The sequence below is a fragment of the Heterodontus francisci genome, chromosome 12 (assembly GCF_036365525.1).
Source record: "Heterodontus francisci isolate sHetFra1 chromosome 12, sHetFra1.hap1, whole genome shotgun sequence".
NCBI lineage: Eukaryota > Metazoa > Chordata > Chondrichthyes > Heterodontiformes > Heterodontidae > Heterodontus > Heterodontus francisci.
Window position 1 is genome coordinate 100,614,549 of NC_090382.1, and position 22,590 is coordinate 100,637,138.

General features: G+C 44.1%; 1 protein-coding gene across 3 annotated transcripts in view; it reads left to right on the plus strand.

Moving 5' to 3' along the window:
* Positions 1-22,590, plus strand: part of kif3a (kinesin family member 3A) — a 97,310-nt gene that overhangs the window by 55,653 nt on the left and 19,067 nt on the right. For all 3 annotated transcript variants that reach the window (XM_068043935.1, XM_068043933.1, XM_068043934.1), the window contains exons 10-13: positions 5,015-5,171; positions 16,789-16,969; positions 20,297-20,407; positions 21,067-21,192. In XM_068043935.1, the coding sequence (XP_067900036.1) occupies positions 5,015-5,171; positions 16,789-16,969; positions 20,297-20,407; positions 21,067-21,192 (575 nt within the window). The remainder of the gene's footprint in view (positions 1-5,014; positions 5,172-16,788; positions 16,970-20,296; positions 20,408-21,066; positions 21,193-22,590) is intronic.

Consider the following 22,590-nt stretch of genomic DNA (forward strand, 5'->3'; position numbering starts at 1 on the left):
TACTGCAAAAGCTATGGGCCCTGACAATCCGGCAATAGTACTGAAGACCTGTGCTTCAGAACTTGCCGCGCCTCTAGCCAAGCTGTTCCAGTAGAGCTACAACACTGGCATCTACGCAACAATGTGGAAAATTACCCAGGTATGTCATTTACATAAAATGCAAGACCAATCCAACACGGCCGATTACTGCCCCATCAGTCTACTCTCGATCATCAGTAGAGTGATGGAAGGTGACGTCAACACTGCTATCAAGTGGCACTTGCTTAGCAATAACCTGCTCAGTGACGATCAGTTTGGGTTCCACCAGGGCCACTCAGCTCCTGACCTCATTACTGCCTTGGTTCGAACTTGGACAACAAAAGAGCTGAACTCAAGAGGTGAGAGTGACTGTCCTCGACATCAAGGCAGCATTTGACTGAGTATGGTATCAAGGAGCCTTAGCAAAACTGAAGTCAATGGGAATCGGGGAAAGCTTGCCACTGGCTGGAGTCGTATCTAGCGCAAAGGATGATGGTTGTGGTTGTTGGAGGTCAGTCATCTGACCTCCAGGACATCACTGCAGTAAGCCCAACCATCTACAGCTGCTTCGTCAATGACCTTCCTTCAATCATAAGGTCAGAGGTAGGGATGTTCACTGATGATTGCACAATGTTCAGCACCATTCATGACTCCCCAGATACTGAAGCAGCCCGTGTCCAGATGCAGCAAGACCTGGACAATATCCAGGCTTGGGCTGATAAGTGGCAAATAACATTCACACCGCACAAGTGCCCTGCAATGACCATCTCCAACAAGAGAGAATCTAACCACCTCGCCTTGACATTCGATGGCATTATGATCGCTGAATCCTCCATTATCAACATATTGACCAGAAACTGAATTCGAGGAGCCATATAAATACCGTGGCTACAAGAGCAGGTCAGAGGCTAGGAATCCTGTGGCGGGTAACCCACCACCTGCGTCCCCAAAGTCTGTCCACTAACTACAAGCCACAAGTCCAGAGTGTGATTGAACACTCTCCAGTTGCCTGGATGGGTGCAGCTTCAACAGCACTCAAATAGTTCAATACCATCCAGGACGAAGCAGCCTGCTTGATTGGCACCCCATCCACAAACATTCACTCCTTTCACCACTGACGCACAGTGGTAGCAGTGTGTACCATCTAAAAGATGCACTGCAGCAATACACCAAGGCTCCTTAGACAGCACCTTCCAACCCACGACCTCTACCACCTAGAGGGACAAGGGCAGCAAATGTAACACCACCACCTGCAAGTTCCCCTCCAAGCCGCACACCATCCTGACTTGGAACTATATCGCCGTTATATCACTGTTGCTGGGTCAAAATCCTGGAACTTCCTTCTTAATAGTGCTGTGGATGTACCTGTCCCACATGGACTGCAGCGGTTCAGTAAGGCACCTCACCACCATCTTCTCGAGGGCAATTAGGGATGGGAATTAGGGCTGGCCTGGCCAACGACGCTTACGCCCCATGAACAAATAAAAAAAACTTGTGTGGCGCGAATGTTACTTGCCACTTATCAGCCCAAGCCTGAATGTTGTCCAGGTCTTGCTTCATTTTCTGAGGCATTGCGAATGGCACTGAAAATTGTGCATTCATCAGCGAACATCCCCACACCTGACCTTATGATGGAGGGAAGGTCATTGATGAAGCAGCTGAAGATGGTTGAGCTTACTGCAGTGATGTCCTGGAGCTGAGATGATTGATCTCCAACAACCATAACCATCTTCCTTTCTGCTAGGTATGACTCCAACCAGCGGAGAGTTTCCCCCTTAATTCCCATTAACTCCAGTTTTGCTCGTGCTCCTTGATGCCACACTCTCAGATGCTGCCTTGATGTAGAGGGCAGTCACTTTCACCTCACTCTGGTGTTCAGCTCTTCTGTCCATCTTTGGACAAAAACTGTAATGAGGTCAGGAGCAGAGTGGCCCTGGCGAAACCCATACTGAGTATCACTGAGCAGGTTATTGCTGAGCAAGTGCCACTTGATAGCACTGTCAATGACCCCTTCCATAACTTTGCTGATGATCGGGAGTAGACTGATGGGGTGGTAATTGGCCGTGTTGGATTTATCTTGCTTTTTGTGTAAAGGACATACTTGGGCAATTTTCACATTGCCGGGTTGATGCCAGTGTTGCAGCTGTATTGGAATAGCTTGGCTAGAGGCGCGGCAAATTCTGGAGCACAGGTCTTCAGTACTATTGCTGGAATGTTGTCAGGGCCCATAGTCCCCCAGAGTACATTCTGTGCCAATGCTATCCTTAGTGCTTCTTCCAATTAGTGTTCAACATGGGGAAGCACTGATTCATCAGTCAAGGGGAGTGGTAGGTGGTAATCAGCAGGAAGTTTCCTTGCCCATGTTTGAGCTGATACTATGAGCCTTCTTGGGGTCAAGAGTCAATGTTGAGGACTCCCAAGGCAACTCCGTCCCGACGGTATACCAGTGTGCCGCCACCTCTGGTGGGTCTGGACATGCTGGGGATGGTTTTGGTGGTGTCAGGGACATTGGCTGGAAGGGATGATTCCGTGAGTATTACCATGTTAGTCTGTTGCTGGACTAGTCTGTAGGACAGCTGTCCCAGTTAGTTTTGGCACAAGCCCCCAGATGTTAGTAAGGAGGCCTTTGCAGGGTCAACAGGGCTGGGTTTGCCATTGTCTTTTCCAGCGTCTAAATTGATGCCAGGTGGCCCATCTGGTTTCATTCCTTTTCTTACGCTTTGTAGTGGTTTGATACAACTGAGTGTGGCTTGCTAGGCCATTTAAGAGTTAACCACGGGTCTAGAGTCGCTGGTAGGCCAGATCAGGTAAGGATGGCAGAGTTCCTTCCCTAAAGGACATTAGTGAACCAGATGGGCTTTTACAACAGTGAATTCAAATTTCGCCATCTGAGTGGTCCCCAGAGCATTAGCGTAGGTATTTGGATTACTAGTCTAGTGACTTTACCACTATGCTACCAGGTGGATGCTATCAATTACCTGCATGGTGTAGAATACCAGGGATTGGGGAGAAAAATCCAAGTATTGTTTGACAAAGTTATAAAAATGTGAAATAATTTGAAAGTATTAATTTGATGGTCTTTGATCACAAAAAACACACACAAGGCTACTTTAAGAGATGCTTGCACATCATTTTCATTTGTTGCTAGTTTGAGGTGTTTCAGCATTAATTTACAAATGTAGGCAAGCTTATTTTAAATCTAAAAAGGAAACATTTTATCATATTTTATCTGCAGTGGTTCAAGAAGGCAGCTCGCCACCACCTTCTCGAGGACCATTGGGGATGAATAATAAATGCTGGCCTAGCCAGCAATGCCTACGTCTTTCAAACGAATACAAAAAAAAGTTGACAGAATTCCTAGTTTCCTATTTATAGTAATTATGTTTTGATGCAAAACATTACAAGACCTAATCCAGAAAATAGATCTGCATTGGTTATATAAATACAAATACATTATCTCAAAAGAAAATTCAGTTTTTAATGAATAATGTCCTTTCTAAAATTGTTGGGATGCCTGGAATTTCATATTATAAAGTGAAGGGAAATTAAGGCCAACATGCCATTTTCCTTCTGAAATTGCTTGCCTGTATGCTAACTTTCTCTGTTTGTTGTACGAGTACACCAAAGTCCCTCTGACCAACAACATTTACAAGTTTCATGCCTTTTCTGCTTTTCCATTCTTACTACCAAAGTGAATAACCCCTCACGCTCCCCACATTATACTTCATCTGCCACGTTGTTGCCCGTTCATTTATTCTGTTCATATCTTTTTGCACTCACTTTGTGTCCTCCTCACAGCTTATGTACTGTGGCCTACGTCTCTGTGGTGGTTGTTATAATCTGAGCAAGAACAACCTAAAATCCTATACAGGTCAGCTATAGGGAGCTAATTTGCTAAAGGAACAGGTTTATCAAAATTTGGAAAGAATGTGGCATCAGTGAGTGTAGTTTGCAACTACAAACTGATACTCTAGTCAGATCACCCATGATCTAATTGAATGGCACAGCAGGCCTGAGGGACTGAATGGTCTACTCCTGTTCTGGTGTTCCTCGTGCAGGGATGCTTGTAGCAGTGTCTCCTATAGCAATGTTTGAAAGTCTTGCACTTGGTGCATCTGTAATTAATAGGAAAAATATCCATTGGCTTCAAATCTTGCATATCCAAAATGCATGTCAGTTTGTTTATACTTGATTAGCACAAATACTGTCTGTCTGTTCAGTTAATAATGCTGATTCATTCCACTACAGGAGAAAAGCTACTCGTTGAAAACTGTAAAACTAAATTCCTTTTTTTTTCTGATTTCCTGGAACAGCTGTGTTATTTCCTCAGCTTGCCAGCCACATATACCTTTTAAAAATAGAATTTCGATCATATTGCATAAAACAACTTGAAATAATTCCCAAAAGATGTTTAAACATGCTGAGAAGATTGTTCCTGACGTATTGGAAATTCATCCTTTTTTTTGACTAGTGGTGTACCCACTCTTGGGAATCTGAGGCTTGAGTTTGTTCCTTTCTGGAGCTTGTGTTCTTACACTGGCATTTTCTTCTTACTGTTGCTCTAGCCTCTCTTGGTATTGGTGCCCTGCAGTGAGCTATTCCAACTCATTCACATTAAATGTCTTTCTTTAATCAAAGACTGCTCCTTGGTATTACCTGACCCTACCATGTGTGCTCCTCAGACAGCCAAGCAATTCTAACTTGACATGACACAGCTGCTCCATGAGTTCCCAGCTGGCCTCTTGCCCACCTACTCCAACCTTTCCTTGTCAGCCCAGAATATCCAGTTAGAAAAATAAGCAGTAGATAGCTCTCTCCTATCATGGAAAATCCATGACTGAAATTTGGTGTTCATTTTGAAACAAAATGAAGTTGTTAGCATTGCTTTAAATTATGCTCAGTTATATTACAGGTGTGCTAATCCAGGCCACTCGACTGACAAAATGAAAATATGTGATCTGCTCAATGCGATTAAACAGTTTTTTTTTCATTAAAGGAAGGAAGAAGGTATCTCCTGAAAAGATGGCAGAAATGCAGGCAAAGATTGATGAAGAGAGGAAAGTCCTTGAAGCTAAACTTGACATGGAGGAGGAAGAAAGGAACAAAGCCAGAGCAGAACTAGAGAAGAGAGAGAAAGACCTGCTGAAAGCACAGTAAGTTGAAGAATGTAGAAGTTTGATGAATGATTTTGAGATTCAAGCCATTAAAGTTAGTAAAATATATAATTGTAAGTCTGTTCTTCCCTCAAAATAAAAGAAAGAGAATTGGGCTTACTTTCATTGGGGGAAAAATAATAAAAGTAGATGTGATCCACAGCATTTTGATTCTGCATTTGTCAGACCACCATTTTCTACCCACTCACTTTAATGAACAGAAAATCACAGACTGGCAAGCACAGAATTTCTAGCTCTCTGGCCTTAAAATGCATGAATATTTGCAAGTTTTAAACTTAAGCTGTGAGACTATAAGTGACTACATAATCAAATTGGCTACTTTTATGAACATGGAGTACATTTGTAGATAGACTCCCATCAGCTCTCTTATTTTAAAAGGTGCTGGATGTATATCTGTATTTAAGAATGGGTGATAAAATACTGAACAGATCAGTGTTTTCTTTTCTGAACATAGCAATATTATCTTTGAACAGCAGCAAATTGAGTTTGAACTGTTCCAGTTTAGGGCGGCACAGTGGCGCAGTGGATAGCACCGCAGCCTCACAGCTTCAGTATCTTTTTCCTTCTACTTTGTTTTATCTACCTGATTTGACACTGTTGTAACTTACACTTCCTGGTTCAGACTCTGCATTGCTCATTAATGATTCTTCAATCTGATTGATTAAGAAGATACACAGTTGCTTACCCTCTTGACACAGATCCCAGATGCACTATAAAGGGTGCTGCTTTGTTTAGATATTTGGCTGACAGCAACGTGCTGTACAAAAGCCAGCAGAAAGTCTATATGCAAATGAAAATCTAACGAATGGCTACTGCCATTCATTCATCACTAATGATTAAATCCAGCTCAACATATAATTACCTGGACTTTGTAGTTGTAATGACTGCAGAACTGTCAGCATTTTCCATTGTTACCCTATGAAACTGACAACAGCCACACTTGTGTAGTGAAAAGTGAAAATCCAGATGTTGCGATCAATGATTCACCACATCTACAGACAGTGTACTGTTGAACCTGACAGCAATCTTGAGAAATCACTGAACTGAGGAGACCTTTTATGCTGTGCTTTCGCTGCAACTGGATTTTTAGTGATATACTAAGTCATAGCTACTATAGTACAATCTCTCCTATCTGGAAAATTATATTCATGTAATGTCAGTTTTTTCATTGTGACTCCATAGTTTTTAAAATCTTTTCAAGTTTATGATAATTCCATTTCTAAGGTGTATGTCCCAATCTTCATTTGCTCTCTTTGAAATTTAATTAAAATTGAAGGATAATCAGTGTATTTTACTTTGTGGTATGCTGTCTGTGAGAATTCATCAATGTCATTATCTGCCTAACCTGCTTGATGACATCACAGTTGCTGAACGCCTGGAGATTCCCTTGACTTGGCACCAGATTCAAATTAATGTCGGGAAAGGTGAAAGCCACGCCACAGAGACTGCTAGATCTTTGTGGGCAGCTTTCTTTGAGGTCAGTGGCGAGCGCTGCCACTTCGCCATTGACTGTAAAATCTGGGCCATGATATTACATTGTTTTAAAGAGAGGGAGTGAGTCCACAATCTGAAGTTATCTGCATTCAGTGGCTTGTGTGTGCTATTAGGACTTAATGGTGTTCCTATGCACCTGCTGCCTTCTCTTTCTAGTGATAGAAGTCATGGGTTTGCAAAGAAGCCGTGGCAAGTTCTGATGAAAGGTCACTGACCTGAAATGTTAACTCTTTCTCCACAGATGCTGCCAGACCTGCTGAGCATTTCCAGCATTTATTTCAGATTTAGTGTTTGCCAGGGTTAGTATTAGGAATTGCTCTTTTTGATGTATATCAATGATCTGGACTTGGGTATAGAGGCCATAATTTCACAAATGACACAAGCATATGACACAAAGCTTGGAAATGTAAGAAGCAGTGGAGAGGGCAATAACAAACTTCAAGTGGGAAGTGATGCAATTTGTAAGGCAGAATGAGAAGAAGCAATATAAATTAAATGTTATAATTTTACAGGGATGCAATAACAGACATCTGGGGGTTCACCTACACAAATCTTTGAAGGTAGAAGGATAAGTTTAGTTTAGAGATACAGCACTGAAACAGGCCCTTCGGCCCACCGAGTCTGTGCCGACCATCCACCACTCATTTATACTAATCCTACACTAATCCCATATTCCTACCACATCCCCACCTGTCCCTATATTTCCCTACCACCTACCTATACTAGGTGCAATTTATAATGGCCAATTTACCTACCAACCTGCAAGTCTTTTGGCTTGTGGGAGGAAACCGGAGCACCCGGAGAAAACCCACGCAGACACAGGGAGAACTTGCAAACTCCACACAGGCAGTACCCAGAATTGAACCCGGGTCGCTGGAGCTGTGAGGCTACGGTGCTAACCACTGTGCCGCCCTGTTGATAAGTTAATAAATCTGTTGAAAAACCATATTGGATCCTGGATTTTATAAATAGAGGCATAGTGTACAAAAGTTGGGCTAACCTTTATAAAGTGCTGGTTAGGCTGGCGTATTGTCTCCAATTCTGGGAACCATACTTTAAGAAGGATGTTAAGGCCTAGGAGAGGGTGCAGAGGAGATTTACCAGCATGATACCAGGAGAGAGGAACTTCAGTTACGTGGAGAAACTAGAAAAGCTGTAACAAAAACAAGAAATGCTGGAATCACTCAGCAGGTCTGGCAGTCATCTGTGGAAAGAGAAGTAGAGTTAACGTTTCGGGTCAGTGACCCTTCTTCGGAACTGACAAATATTAGAAAAGTCACAGATTATAAGCAAGTGAGGTGGGGGTGGGGCAAGAGATAACAAAGGAGAAGGTGCAGATTGGACAAGGCCACATAGCTGACCAAAAGGTCACAGAGCAAAGGCAAACAATATGTTAATGGTGTGTTGAAAGACAAAGCATTAGTACAGATTAGGTGTAAATACACTGAATATTGAACAGCAGCAAGTGCAAACACTTGAAAAGCTGTAATTGTTCTTTTTAGAGCAGAGAAGATTACAGACCGATTTAATAGAGGTGTTCAAAATTAAGAGTAAATAGGAGGAAACTGTTTCCACTGGCAGGAGGGTTGGTAACCAGAGAGTACTGATTTAAGATAATTGGGAAAAGAACCAAAGAGGGCATGAATGTTTTTGCACATGATGGAAAAAGTGGATTCAATATTAAGGTTCACAGGGGAATTAGAAAAGGTAAAATCTTCAGGCCTATGAGGAAAGTACAGGGGAGTGGGACTAATTAAATAGCTCTTTCAAAGAGCTGGCGCAGACTCGATGGGATGAATGGCCGCCTTCTGTGCTGTAAGACGGTACACCTGATGCTGCTCCTGGGATGCTCTTAGACAATCCTCATTGAACCACGGTTGGTCCCCCGGCTTTATGGTAATGGTATAGTGAAGGATATGCCAGGCCATAAGATCATGGATTGTGGTGATGTATAATTCTGCTGGTGATGGCCCCTAGTGCCTTCTGGGCACCCGTATTTGAGTTACTAGATCTGTTCTGAATCTATCCCATTTATCACAGTTGTAGTACCACACAGCTGATCGAAGGTTTCTTCAGTGTGAAGATGGACCTTCATCTCCACAAGGACTGTGCGGTGGTCACTCCTACCAAAACTATCATGGATAGATGCATCAGATAAATTGGTGAGGACGAGTTAAAGCAGGTTTTGCCCTCGTGTTTCTCACATCACCTGTTGCAAGCCCAGTCTGGCAGCTTTATCCTTTAGGATGCGGCCAGCTCGGTCAGTAGTGGTGCTTCCAAGCCACTCTTGGTAACGGACATTGAAGTCCCCAACCCAGAGTACATTCTCTACCCTTACTACCCTCAGTGCTTCTTCCAAGTGTTCAACTTAGAGGAATACTGACTATCAGCTGAAGGAGGACATTAGGAGGTAATCAGCAGGACGTTCCCTTGCCCATGTTTGGCCTGATTCCATGAGACTTCATGGGAGTCAATGTTGAAGACTCCCAGGGCCACACCTTTCCTATACAACTGTGCTGTAACCTCTGGTGGGTCTGTCCTGCTGGAGGGACAGGACATACCCAGGGATGGTGATGGAGAAGTCTGGGATATTGGCTGAAAGGTATAATTCTGTGTGAGCATGACTTTGTCAGGCTGTTTCTTGATAGTCTGTGGGACAGCTCTTCCAATTTTGGTACAAGTCCCCAGATGTTAGTGAGGAGGAGTTTGCAGTGTCGACTGGGCTGGGTATGGCTTTGTCAAGTCCGGTGAACGGGTTGATGCCTGGTGGTCCGTCTGGTTTTTTTTTGTAGCAGTTTAATACAACTGAATGACTTGCTGGGCCATTTCAAAGGGCAGTTAAGAGATTGCTGTGGGTTTGATGTCAAATATAGGCCAGACCAGGTAAACACAGCAGATTTCCTTCATTAGTCCACATAAGTGAACCAGATGGGTTTTTAATGACAGTGTGATAGTTTCGTGATCACCATTTGCATTTGTCCCAGAATTATTTAATTAACTGAATTTAAATTCCTGTTGTTTTGAGCTCATGTCTCTGGATTATTAGTCCATGTCTCTGGATTACTAGCCCAGTAACATAACCACTATGCTGTTGTACCCAGCACCTGTTTCTTCAGTAATTTTTAAACTTGTAGTTAGGTTTATTAAGTTTACAGGAACAGAGGCAGGTGGGGACCAAAATACTGGCATCCACTGGGGTGCTGATTTCCAGAGGCCATTCCTGGTACTGGCAAGTTTCACCAGGACAGGGTGAGGGTGGTCCTGAGATTCTGCCAGATTCATTGAGGACGTGTGATTTTCACGGGGGTGCATGGGGAAGACGAGCTGAATGGAAGCAGACACACAGTGGGGAGCAGTTCTGCCTTCTGCCTCTCCCAGGGTATTAGCTGGGCCCCGTGAAAGGGGGAACAGTGCAGAGGGGGACTCGGCCATTGCGAAACAGGTGCCATAGGCTGGCAATGGGGGCACGACTCGTAGATTTTAGGTCCAGTAGTGATAAACAACACCTTCTGCAGGAAGGGCAGAACCCCGGGCATCAGGAGGGCAGAGGAAGGACTCTGAGGCCATACCCTCTTCACTGGTGAAGACACAGCTGCCGTGAGATGACTGAGAACCAGTACCGCAGGAAACTGCGACTCTCAAGGCAGATGGTCACAGACATCTGTGCCTTCATCACCAAAGTCTTCACTGCTCACAGCACTGGCCACCATGCCCTGCCAGTAGCTATTAAAGTCACTGGCCTTGAACTCTTCGCTTCTGGTTCCTTCCAAGGATCAGCTGCGGACCTTAGTGGCATCTTGCAAACAACTGCACTCCACCGCATCAGGCATGTCACTGATGCCCTATTTGCCAAAGCTGGACAGTACATTTAATTCCAGACAGATGAAGCCTTGCAGGCACAGTGAGCAGTGGGTTTTGCCACCATCGCTGGATTTCCCCAGGTGCAGGGTATCAACGAATGCACCGATGTGGCCATCAAGGCACCCAGTGACTGGCCAGTCTGATTTCTCAACAGGAAGGACTTCCACACGACCACAACAAGAACTTTCTTCATGTGTGCGCTCACTTTCCTGGCAGCTTCCATGACTCCTTCATCCTCTGCCAGTTCAGTTTGCTGCAGTTCTTCATTCCATTCTCAAACACCATGGATGGATCCATGATGAGATTCAGCCACAGCCACCTATTCACAAGAACCACCATTGAGTCGGCCATTGGGCTTCTGAAGATGAGGAGCTAGTGCCTGGACTGGTCGGGGTGGCACCCTTCAGTACACAGTGCAAGGGTCTCACTCATTGTAGTGGTCTGCTGTGCTCTCAATAGCATAGCCTTCCAGAGAGGTGTGCACCTTCAGGATGGGAAAGCCCTGGAGGAAGAGAAGGAGCAGGACGTGGAAGAGGAGGGGGAGATGCAGAACACAGAGGTGCCCTAGCTGCACAGGGAGGTGGCTGGGCCCAGTGTGGGGATCAAAGGAATCATCAGGATGTCATCACCGTCAGGGATCATCTGATTCAGAATGTTTTGAATGAGCCCCTCTGACCCCGGCATGGTATGGAACTCACTCTTAGCTGCCTGTGCTAGCACATCTATTATAGATGCAGCCTGGAACATGTGAACTCTTACTGCCAATGAGGGATAAGCATCTGTCCAGAGGTTTCACTGTCACCTTTGACTAACCCTTGCTCTTTTTCACCACTTCATCCCTGTTTTAATGTACCACCACTAAGAAATAGAAGGCCATATGTCTGGCTTCAAGTGTCAATATTTTCATTGTGCTCATAAAGAAAAGCAGCGCATAGTTAAAAGAAGAAGACGCCCCAGTAATCACCCTGCTCCGTGTGACATGGTGGCCTCCACACTCGGCCACTTCTACCTAGTGCTCCCCTTGTGGCCTTGGAGGAGGTGGAGGCAGCCTGCTCACTTGTCTCCGCCTGTGGCTGAGATGCACATGGCAGTCGTCCTGGTCGTGGAGGTGCCTTTGAGGGCACCTGAATCATTGCAGGGGCAGTCTCCGTCACTGGGCCCGACTGCAGCGATGCTCGGTCTGTCAGAGGGGCCAAGAAGACCTGAGATAAAAATGGCACCCTTTGAGGGGACCACCAGCTGGGGCGCATTTGACATTCGTGCAGACATCCCTGCGCCATCAGTCCCACTGACTAATCCATGCTACATAGTGTGGCATGCATCCCATATATGTCAGTGTGCAGTTCCTGCATGCACTCAATGCTGCTCCATTTGGCCACTGTCTCAATGGAGGAGCTCATCTGCTCAAAGCCCTGGGCCATTGAGGCGCACATGAGTTGGAGGACTCCTCCGTTCTCTGCACTGCCTCAGGGAACATGTGGGAGCACATCTGCTACTGCTAGATAGAACCTCCTGTCCAGTGACTCCTGAGGCCCTGCATCTGTGCCCAGCTGAGCAGGGCTGTGTCTGTCCTCCCTCCTCTGAGAGGAAATACCCACAACTGCCTCTGCCTCCTGCACCTTCTCCTACACTCTAGTGCTGTGCTCCTCACCTACTGCAACCCTATCTAACTGTGTGCGAGGGACCCACCGAAATGACTATCTGTGCTTGTGTATGGTGCGCAAGTAGGGTGTGACGGTGCTTCTTCAGAGCTCTGCTGTTGCTGCTCTTGGCCCAGTGATGGTGAGGTAGATGGGCTGCACAGTGGCGCAGTGGTTAGCACCATAGCCTCACTGCTCCAGCGACCCGTGTTCGGTTCTGGATACTGCCTGTGCGGAGTTTGCAAGTTCTCCCTGTGACCATGTGGATTTCCACCGGTTGCTCCGGTTTCCTCCTACAGCCAAAGACAAATATAGGGACAGGTGGGGATGTGGTAGGAATATGGGATTAGTGTAGGATTAGTATAAATGGATGGTTGATGGTCGGCACAGACTCGGTGGGCCGAAGGGCCTGTTTCAGTGCTGTATCTCTAAACTAAACTAAACTAAACTAAACCTGCAGGTTGATAGGTAAATTGGCCAATGTAAATTGCCCCTAATGTAGTTGAGTGGTAGGAGAATGGTGAGGATGTGATTAGATTAGATTAGAGATACAGCACTGAAACAGGCCCTTCGGCCCACCGAGTCTGTGCCGAACATCAACCACCCATTTATACTAATCCTACACTAATCCCATATTCCTACCAAACATCCCCACCTGTCCCTATATTTCCCTACCACCTACCTATACTAGTGACAATTTATAATGGCCAATTTACCTATCAACCTGCAAGTCTTTTGGCTTGTGGGAGGAAACCGGAGCACCCGGAGAAAACCCACGCAGACACAGGGAGAACTTGCAAACTCCACACAGGCAGTACCCGGAATCGAACCCGGGTCCCTGGAGCTGTGAGGCTGCGGTGCTAACCACTGCGCCACTGTGCCGCCCATGTGGTAGGGAATATGGGATTATTGTAGAATTAGTATAAATGGTTGGTTGTTGGTTGGTACAGACTCGGTGGGCCGAAGGGCCTGTTTCAGTGCTCTATCTCTTTATGACTCTATGATCGCCTTGCCTTGATATCTGCACCTGTGGGTGACACAGGAGATCATGAGAACTAGCATTGGAAAGCAGTAGCCTCTCCAGCACCGATGCCCATCTTGTCATGGCCAACATCCTCATTGTCCACGATCTGGGCTATTTCCATGGTTCCCTCCTCTATGGTTGTGATCACATGAAGGTGAGGGACCCCTCTACCAGTCTGAATCCTCTCCTGGGCATTATGAGTCCATTTCTCCTGCAAGGACAAAAGAGAGCGTGATAAGGCATTGCTGTCCTCTATGGCTATTGCCAGCTGCTCCTATTTATTAGCTACATGTTTCAGCGCTGGCAAGTCCTCAGCAGCATTGTGGCACTGCGTCATTCTGAGGTGTTATTAAATGGTCTGGGCACACACTTCTATCATGGTCAGCAGCAGCATGGCCTTGAAGCTCCTCAGCTGGGTATCTGAGGGTTGGTGGTTGGTCACACTTGGCCAGATTGTATCAGGTCATTGAACCTCTTCCAACATTGAATCCACCTTCTGCAGACCACACATCTTCTGACTGTCAGTTATGTCCATCCAGGCCTGCTTAGTCTGAGTGGGTAGCCTCCTCCTGCCTGGGTAGAGGACCTCCCTCGTCTGGGTAGAGGACCTCCCTCTCCCTTACAGCCTCCAGAAGGACCTCACCTCTCTTCCTTAAGGCCTCCAGGAGGACCTCAAGGTCCACATCAGAAAATCGAAGGGCTGCCCTGCCCTGGGTTCCAGATTTCTGGCTCTCCTCAGACATTCCAGTTTTTTCACAATGTAGTTTCTTCAAAGCTGAAGGTGAAGCAATGAAACGACAGCCACAGTAGTGGTTGCCATGGTCTGTTTAAACCTTCCTGGCTCTGTTCCCACCCCCGCAGCGCTAATTGGCCGCCAAACCCATCTCCAATGTATTTACATTGTTATGATCCCCATGGAGATCACAAACCAAAAAAATCCAATCCAGCGACTGATCCAATTTAGAAAAGAAAAACAGACCAGATTTCACTTCGATAAATTTTACTTTAACACTGAAAACAAGATGAACAAAAATTAAACATGAACTAACAGTTGAATCACGGTTGATATCAAAGATTACAGGTTAATTATCAGATGCAACAAAGATAGATCTCACGAATCTTTTGGGTAGACCTCTCACCGATACTGTCTCCACCAAAACTGCGCACCCTTCCGGAACTTCTCTGGTTTCTCTCACAACAGTCCTGATGACGTAGCTCCACCAGTGTCGCCTTAAGTAAGTCTTAAGTCACCGAAAACAGTTGTAGCAACTTGCATTAGCAGAGGGCCAGGTTCCAGAAAACAGGTTCCAGTTATCGCAGCTTGTCTCTTTTTAAACACCACCTTGCTGTTTTGCTTCCACACGCTGCAGTCTGAAACCTAAGCACCAGTCACAGGTCTCTGATCATAGGACTGTTTGTTTTAATTGGTCCCAACCAGTTGTCTTCCCCAGAACTCTGAAACTTTCTGTTCCTTTTCCAGTGAAAGACTGTCCCAGGAATAAAATACAAGCTTTGAATCCCAAAGTCAGTGCACCTAGCAGTACATTTAACAGGTTAACTGCTCACTCAGACTCCATCACAGCATAAAGATGTTTTCTTGAGTGCTACTCAAATTTATAATTACATTGTTCATATCTTGAATTGCTTTTCTTGAAAATGCACTTTAAGTAGCACAGTTGACAAATTTTACTTGCATGTCTAGGGAGAACGTCAGTACAGAATAGAATTTCCTTGAACATTTCATAAAGCTATGGTTCAGTATAGAGTGTGTTATAGTTGGCTTCCTATCAGTTTTGTTGCTGTTGTTGTATTTGTGTAAATACAATACTTGGTTATGTCCACTAGATGTAGCTGACATATCAGTGATGGGAAGATTAGGGTTTTCTCCCCAATGAAATTGCAAATAATTAGACCCTGTCTATCCCTTCAACCTCTTCCATTGTAGTACTGCTCCCATTTTTCATCATGCCCCTTTGCTGTTATTTTGCTACTCAACACATTATGGGCTGAATTTTACCAGGCCCCCACGTCGGGCTCCGTGGCAGGGTGGGAGGGGCGGAAGATAATTCTGGCAGAGGCCTGCCACGGAGTCCGATGCTGGGAGGCACTGGCCTGATCTTCCCATTGGCGGCAAGGCTCCATGGCAGCAAACCCCTCCCCCCACCCAGCCGCTGGGCGATGGGACCTCACTATCAATATTTAAATCAGTAAAATGAATACATTTAAATATACTTACCCTCAATCATCTGAGCTTGTTGCGATCTACAGTACGGTGGCCGGCACACACACACCTTCAATTGCACATCTGGGGAAAGCAGGCGTGATACTTGTGGTGGGGGGGGGAGAAGGAGATAAGATTTTCAATATGAGGCGGGGGGAACCAGGGTCAAATAAACATAATGGGTATAGGGGATGGTGGGTAGGAGCAAACTTTAAACTTTGTGCAGTCTAGGGGGCGGTGAAGATCAGATTTAAAAGGTAAGTGTTTTTGGGGGAGAAAGGACAAATAGTTAATATCATTGTTATGGGGAAGGGTGGGAAAGAGGCCTTTAGAATTTTATTTGATAAATTTTGGCGGGGGGCGGGGGGGAGGAGGGGGAAGGTGTATCTTTAAAAATTTGAATTTTCCTTGGGGATGGCTGCCCTTTAAAAATGGTGCCAGTGCCTGGGCATAGGCAGCTGCTCCATTGCCGGCATAGGCAGTCCGCCTCCTCCATGTGATTGGGGGTGGCAGGTTGCCCTGACTATTTAAATGAGCTGCTGAGTGGGAGATAGCGGCGGCTCTGTGACATGCGGGCCGCCATTGTTTTTGCCAGCTCTTAAAATCCAGCCCTATCTTCTGGATCATCGCTGAGTTATTTTCTAATTAGCTACATTGGCCATTACTAGGACATTACCTCAATAGCCATAAGTGCTGTAGAGTAGTAAATCTACTGTGAACTAATGAGACTGACTCCTCCACAGAGATATGTTACCTGCAGCAAGGTGTTATTTTAAGTTGTCTCTTTTTAATGTGCAAGTTTACATTAAACTACATTTTGAACCCATTAGCATGCACTTAGAAGAACAAAAATAGCTTAGTATCAGAGTTCAATAAAACAGACACTGTGATGTGCCCATAAACCACGAAGAAGATATTGTAGGTGTATTATAAAAGCTGTGTTCATTAACAATATTTTTGCTCATTTAAAAAAAGTTACTCTACTGCTAGTGATGGTAGGTTGTGCTAGCTGTCATTTCTTAATGAGAAATTCTGAATATGATTATCATAAGCTATTTTCTGAGGATCCTTTTTAAAGATATTTTGTCCCAATGCCATTTTTCTTGGTAATCCTCAATCTGCTCCCTCCCTCTCTCTTTGTGGGGGATTGCTTGCACTTATTGACCAAAGTTAACAAGTACAAAATCACAGGTCAACCTGCACCCCACTGCTCCATGGTCCAACACTGCTATGGTTTTCTTTATAGTTAAACTGTGATATTCTTAAGGATTTATATTTTTCCACTCATTGAAGAGAATTTACATCTTAATGTTTTATGAAAGTGTGTAATGGGATCCATTCACTGGAATTCTCAAGGCAGGAACATCAGACCTTGTTGGAAAAATTGTCAGCTCTAGAGAAGAAGGTGATTGTGGGAGGAGTGGATCTTCTGGCCAAAGCTGAAGAGCAAGAGAGACTACTGGATGAGTCAAATTGTGAGCTAGAGGCGCGCCGGAATCGAGCAGAGCAACTTCGGAAAGAGCTGGAGGAAAAAGAGGTAATTAACGCATTGTTTTTCTTAGGACCACAAAATTGAAACTCTTCCTCACTTAGTCTTGCCTTATCCTAGCTCCAACTTGGTGTCACCTAAATCCCACTTCTTGACTTACTTCCTCTTGTTTTCAATCTTGGTGGTTTCTTACATTATCGACCTTGTCCCTTTGTTCAGTTTTCCTAATTAAAAAGAAGTTTCAAGGTTACAGGACAATGGGATTACTGTGCATTCTGGATGAAACATAGAAGCATAGAAAATAGGAGCAGGAGTAGGCTATTCAGACCTTCGGGCCTGCTCCACGGTTCAAAAAAGATCATGGCTGATCGTCTAATTCAGTACCCTGTTCCTGCTTTTTCCCCATATCCCTTGATCCCTTTGGCATTAAGAAATATATCTATCTACTTCTTGAATATATTTAATGATTTGGCCTCCACTGCCTTCTGCAGTAGAGAATTCCACAGGTTCACCACCCTCTGAGTGAAGAAATTTCTTCTCATTTCGCTTTTAAATGGCATACCCCATTTAAGACTGTGACCCCTGGTTCTGGACTCCCCAGCCATCGGGAACATCCTCCCTGCATCTAGCCTGTCTAGTCCTGTTAGAATTTTATGGGTTTCTATGAGATCCCCTTTCATTCTTCTAAACTCTAGTGAATATAGGCCGAGTCGACCCAATCTCTCCTCAAACGCCAATCCTGCCAACCCAGGCATCAGGCTAGCAAATCTTCTTTGCACTCCCTCCAAGGCAAGAACATACTTCTTCAGATAAGGGGATCAAAACTGCACACAATACTCCATATGTGGTCTCACCAATGCCCTGTATAACTGCAGTAAGACATCCTTGCTCCTGTACTCAAATCCTCTTGCAATGAAGGCCAACATACCATTCGCCTTCCTAATTGCCTGCTGCACCTGAATGCTTGCTTTCAGTGACTGGTGTACAAGGACACCCAGGCCTCGTTGCACCTCCCCCTTTCCCAATCTATCACCATTTAGCTAATGTGCCTATCTGTTTTTGCAACCAAGGTGGATAACCTCACATTTATCCACGTTAACCTGCATCTGCCATGCATTTGCCCACTCACCCAACTTGTCCAAATCACATTGGAGCCTCTTTGCATCCTCCTCACAGCTCACTACCCCTGCCCCCGCCCCCACTTCCCCCCCACCATGGCTTTGTGTTGTCTGTAAACTTGAAAATGTTACATTTAGTTCCCTCACCCAAGTCATTAATATATATTGTGAAAAGCTGGGGCCCAGGCACTGATTTCTGCGGTACCCCACTAATCACTGCCTGCCACCCGGAAAAAGACCCGCTTATTCCTACTCTCTGTTTCCTGTCTGTCAACCAATTCTCAATCCATGCCAGGATATTACTCCCACTGCCATGTGCGTTAATTTTGCACGCTAACTTCTTATGTGGGACCTTATCAAAAGCTTTCTGAAAATCCAAATACACCACATCCACTGGTTCTCCCTTATCTATGCTACTAGTAACATCCTCAAAAAACTCCAGTACATTTGTGAAGCATGATTTCCCTTCGTAAACCCATGCTGTTTTTGCCCAATCCCGTTTATGTTTTCCAGGTGTTCTGCTACCACATCCTTTATAATAGACTCTAGCATTTTCATCACTACTGATGTAAGACTCACTGGTCTGTAGTTCCTTGTTTGTTTTCTCCCTTTTTTTAAATAGTGGGGTTACATTTGCCACCCTCCAATCTGCAGGAACTGCTCCAGATTCTGTAGAATTTTGGAAGATGACCGCCAATGCATCCACTATTTTCAGGGCCACTTCCTTTAGTACTCTGGGATGTAGATTATCAGGCCCTGGGGATTTGTCAGCCTTTACCCCCATTAATTTCCCTAGCACTATTTTTTTTTTACTTATACTGATTTCCTTCAATTGCTCCCTCTCATTAGACCTTTGGTTCCCTAGCATTTCTGGGAGGTTATTTGTGTCCTCCTTTGTGAAGACCGAACCAAAGTATGTGTTTAATTGTTCTGTCATTTCTTTGTTCCCCATTATAATTTCCCCCGTTTCTGACTGTAAGAGACCTACATTTGTCTTCACTAATCTTTGTCTCTTCACATATCTATAGAAGTTTTTACAGTCAGTTTTTATGTTTCTCGCAAGTTTACTCTCATACTCTGTTTTCCCCAGCTTAATCAACCTCTTTGTCCTCCTTTGCGGACTTCTAAACTGCACCCAATTCTCAGACTTGCTGCTTTTTCTGGCAGTTTTATATGCCTCATCTTTGGATCTAATACTATCCCTAATTTCTTCTGTAAACCATGGTTGAGCCACCTTTCCGGTTTTATTTTTGTGCCAGACCGGAATGAATAATTGTTGTAATTCATGCACACGTTCTTTAAATATTATCCATTGCCTATCCCCGTCAACCCTTTTAGTAAAATTCCCCAATCTACCATAGCCACCTCGCACCTCATACCTTCGTAGTTTCCTTCATTTAGATTCAGGACCCTAATTTTGAATTCAAATAAATAAACAATGTTATTGGAGTACCTTGGCATTAAGAACCCTCTCAACATTGGAGAAGCATGTCTATTCAGAACGGTGAGCGCAATCAATTTATTTGGTATGGAACATAATAAAGGTGCAACTACTGACTCCATACACATTGGCTCATTTCTTTCGCTAAGCTACACACTGATTCAGCCCATCTGTTCCTCTATTGCACCAAATCGTGCCTACCTATCACTCTTGCTCTTCTGCTTAAATTCTTTCAGGGTCTTGTCTCCCTATCTCTGTAACCTTCTCACTCTAAACCCCCTAGAACTTTCTATTCCTCTAACTCTAGCTTCTTGTGCATCTCCCTTCCCTTTGTCACACCATTTGCCATCTGGGCCCTTTGCCCTGAAATTCCTTCTATAAACCTCTTTACCTCACTCTCCTGCTTTCCCACTATCCTTAAAATTTAACTTTTTAACCAAGCTTTTGATCACCTTGCCTAATATCCTCTTGGTGCACATCGTTTCTCTGAATACATTTCTGAAACACCATAGAATATTTTTCTACATTTAAAGGCGCTATATATGCATATGCAAGTAGCCTTTTCTGTCATTTATGCTGCAATTATATTGCTCAGATAGGTTAATATATCATTAACATTGTCATTATATCCTTGTTGTAGGATAACCATAAATTTTCTTTTGCAGTACAGTTTTTGTGATGGGCATTCCTGCTTGTAGTACAAAAGCTTTTTGGGGTAATACTATCCTGGAAAGATGTTGCATCCACATATATTTGTACTGACTATTCTTAAAAATAAATTAATGTCCATTTATGGTCTTTTCTTCAATAAAATAGCAAGAGCGGTTGGACATTGAGGAGAAGTACACCAGTTTGCAAGAGGAGGCCCAGGGCAAGACGAAGAAACTGAAGAAAGTTTGGACAATGCTGATGGCAGCAAAGTCTGAGGTGAGCAGGCAGGGACATTTGTGGAGAAGTTGCTGTGATTTTTCGATTATTTTCCTTGTATAATATTGTTTATTCCACTAAAGCATTACTCAAACTACACGAGTATATAAAATTCTGAAAGCCCAAACTATGAAAGTTAGTTCAGTTAACTATTCATCAGAAGCATTTTATGTAAGCAGACAGATTTTGACCTTTTAAATGCAGAATGTAACTAACATTTATAGCAGGCAGTTTCTCACTTGCTCGTTACTGATGTCTTATACAACTGCATATAAGGATAGGGCGCTTTCCATATATTGCTTAATAATTGTTTGTATAGAATGTCAGAATACACTGAAGTTGCAAGCTTAGAACTTGCAGTTCATAATTTAATATAGGCAGGATGGACGCATCTGTAAGAAGTACCAAAAAAATCGAATAAATGTATTATAGAAAAAACTCAAACATTTTACTTCTCAGTTGTACTTAGTGATTGAATTGACTGTTCCGTGTAAAAGTAAAGCTCTTTCACTTGCCCTTGCTTGATAACCTGTGGAAGGCAAATCCTGCTGCAGGTAACCCATTTGCCCAGTTTGTCGACATAACATCTTTCAGGTGTTTTGTGCTTCATGACATGATGACATTCCTGATGAATTATTCTGATTTGTTTTTATTCAAAGATGGCAGACTTGCAGCAAGAACATCAACGTGAAATTGAAGGACTGCTGGAGAATATCAGACAGCTGAGTCGAGAACTCCGTCTCCAGATGCTGATTATTGACAACTTTATTCCTCAAGAATACCAGGTTAGACAGTGTTTTTTAATGATTTGTTTATGTAAAGGTTTTAATGAGGGGAAAATTGAATGTTTGACGCACTGGTTGTTTGGACAGTAGAGGAATATATTTTCCATTATGTTCGCATCACTAGTCTACATTATATATATATTTAATAATGAGTTTTTGAAGTTGGGTTTAAGGGTTATTATATGACCTGATAGAAAACAGCCTGCTTTGAAATAAAGCACATGAGCAAAGGGAAGCTGACATACACACATAGAACATTACAGCGCAGTACAGGCCCTTCGGCCCTCGATGTTGCGCCGACCTGTGAGACCATCTGACCTACACTATTCCATTTTCATCCATATGTCAATCCATTTGACCACTTAAATGCCCTTAAAGTTGGCGAGTCTACTACTGTTGCAGGCAGGGCGTTCCACGCCCCTACTACTCTCTGAGTAAAGAAACTACCTCTGACATCTGTCCTATATCTATCACCCCTCAACTTAAAGCTATGTCCCCTCATGTTTGCCATCACCATCCGAGGAAAAAGACTCTCACTATCCACCCTATTTAACCCTCTGATTATCTTATATGTCTCTATTAAGTCACTTCTCCTCCTCCTACTCTCTAACAAAAACAACCTCAAGTCCCTCAGCCTTTCCTCGTAAGACCTTCCCTCCATACCAGGCAACATCCTATTAAATCCCCTCTGCACCCTTTCCAAAGCTTCCACATCCTTCCTATAATGCGGTGACCAGAACTGCACGCAATACTCCAGGTGCGGCCGCATCAGAGTTTTGTACAGCTGCAGCATGACCTCGTGGCTCCGAAACTCGATCCCCCTACTAATAAAAGCTAACACACCATATGCCTTCTTAACAGCCCTATTAACCTGGGTGGCAACTTTCAGGGATTTATGTACCTGGACACCAAGATCTCTCTGCTCATCTACACTACCAAGAATCTTCCCATTAGCCCAGTACTCTGCATTCCTGTTACTCCTTCCAAAGTGAATCACCTCACACTTGTTCTATGAATGGTGCTCTTAGTAAGTTATGAAGGTTTGCGCACTGAGATCAGTATGCCATCCTTCTTTATAACCTAATTGGGAATTATATTGTTAAAAATTGATTTCTTTTTAATACAACTAAAGTGCTTTCTTTATGCATCTTTATTCACCAACTTTGAAATGATGAAGGAAAGCATTCTAATCACAGAGCCATTTGACCGCGGCCCCTTCCCCATTCAGTAATATTAACAAGCTGCAAAGCTAATATTTATAGTTAATTCCATGCAGGAGCAAAAGATTAGTATGTTTTTGTTGGTTTCTGTATGTAAAGACATTCAGCTCATGCTGTTGCGATTCCGTATAGCATGGTGTGACATACCTGATTTGGCAGATTTACAGCATTGCTTGCA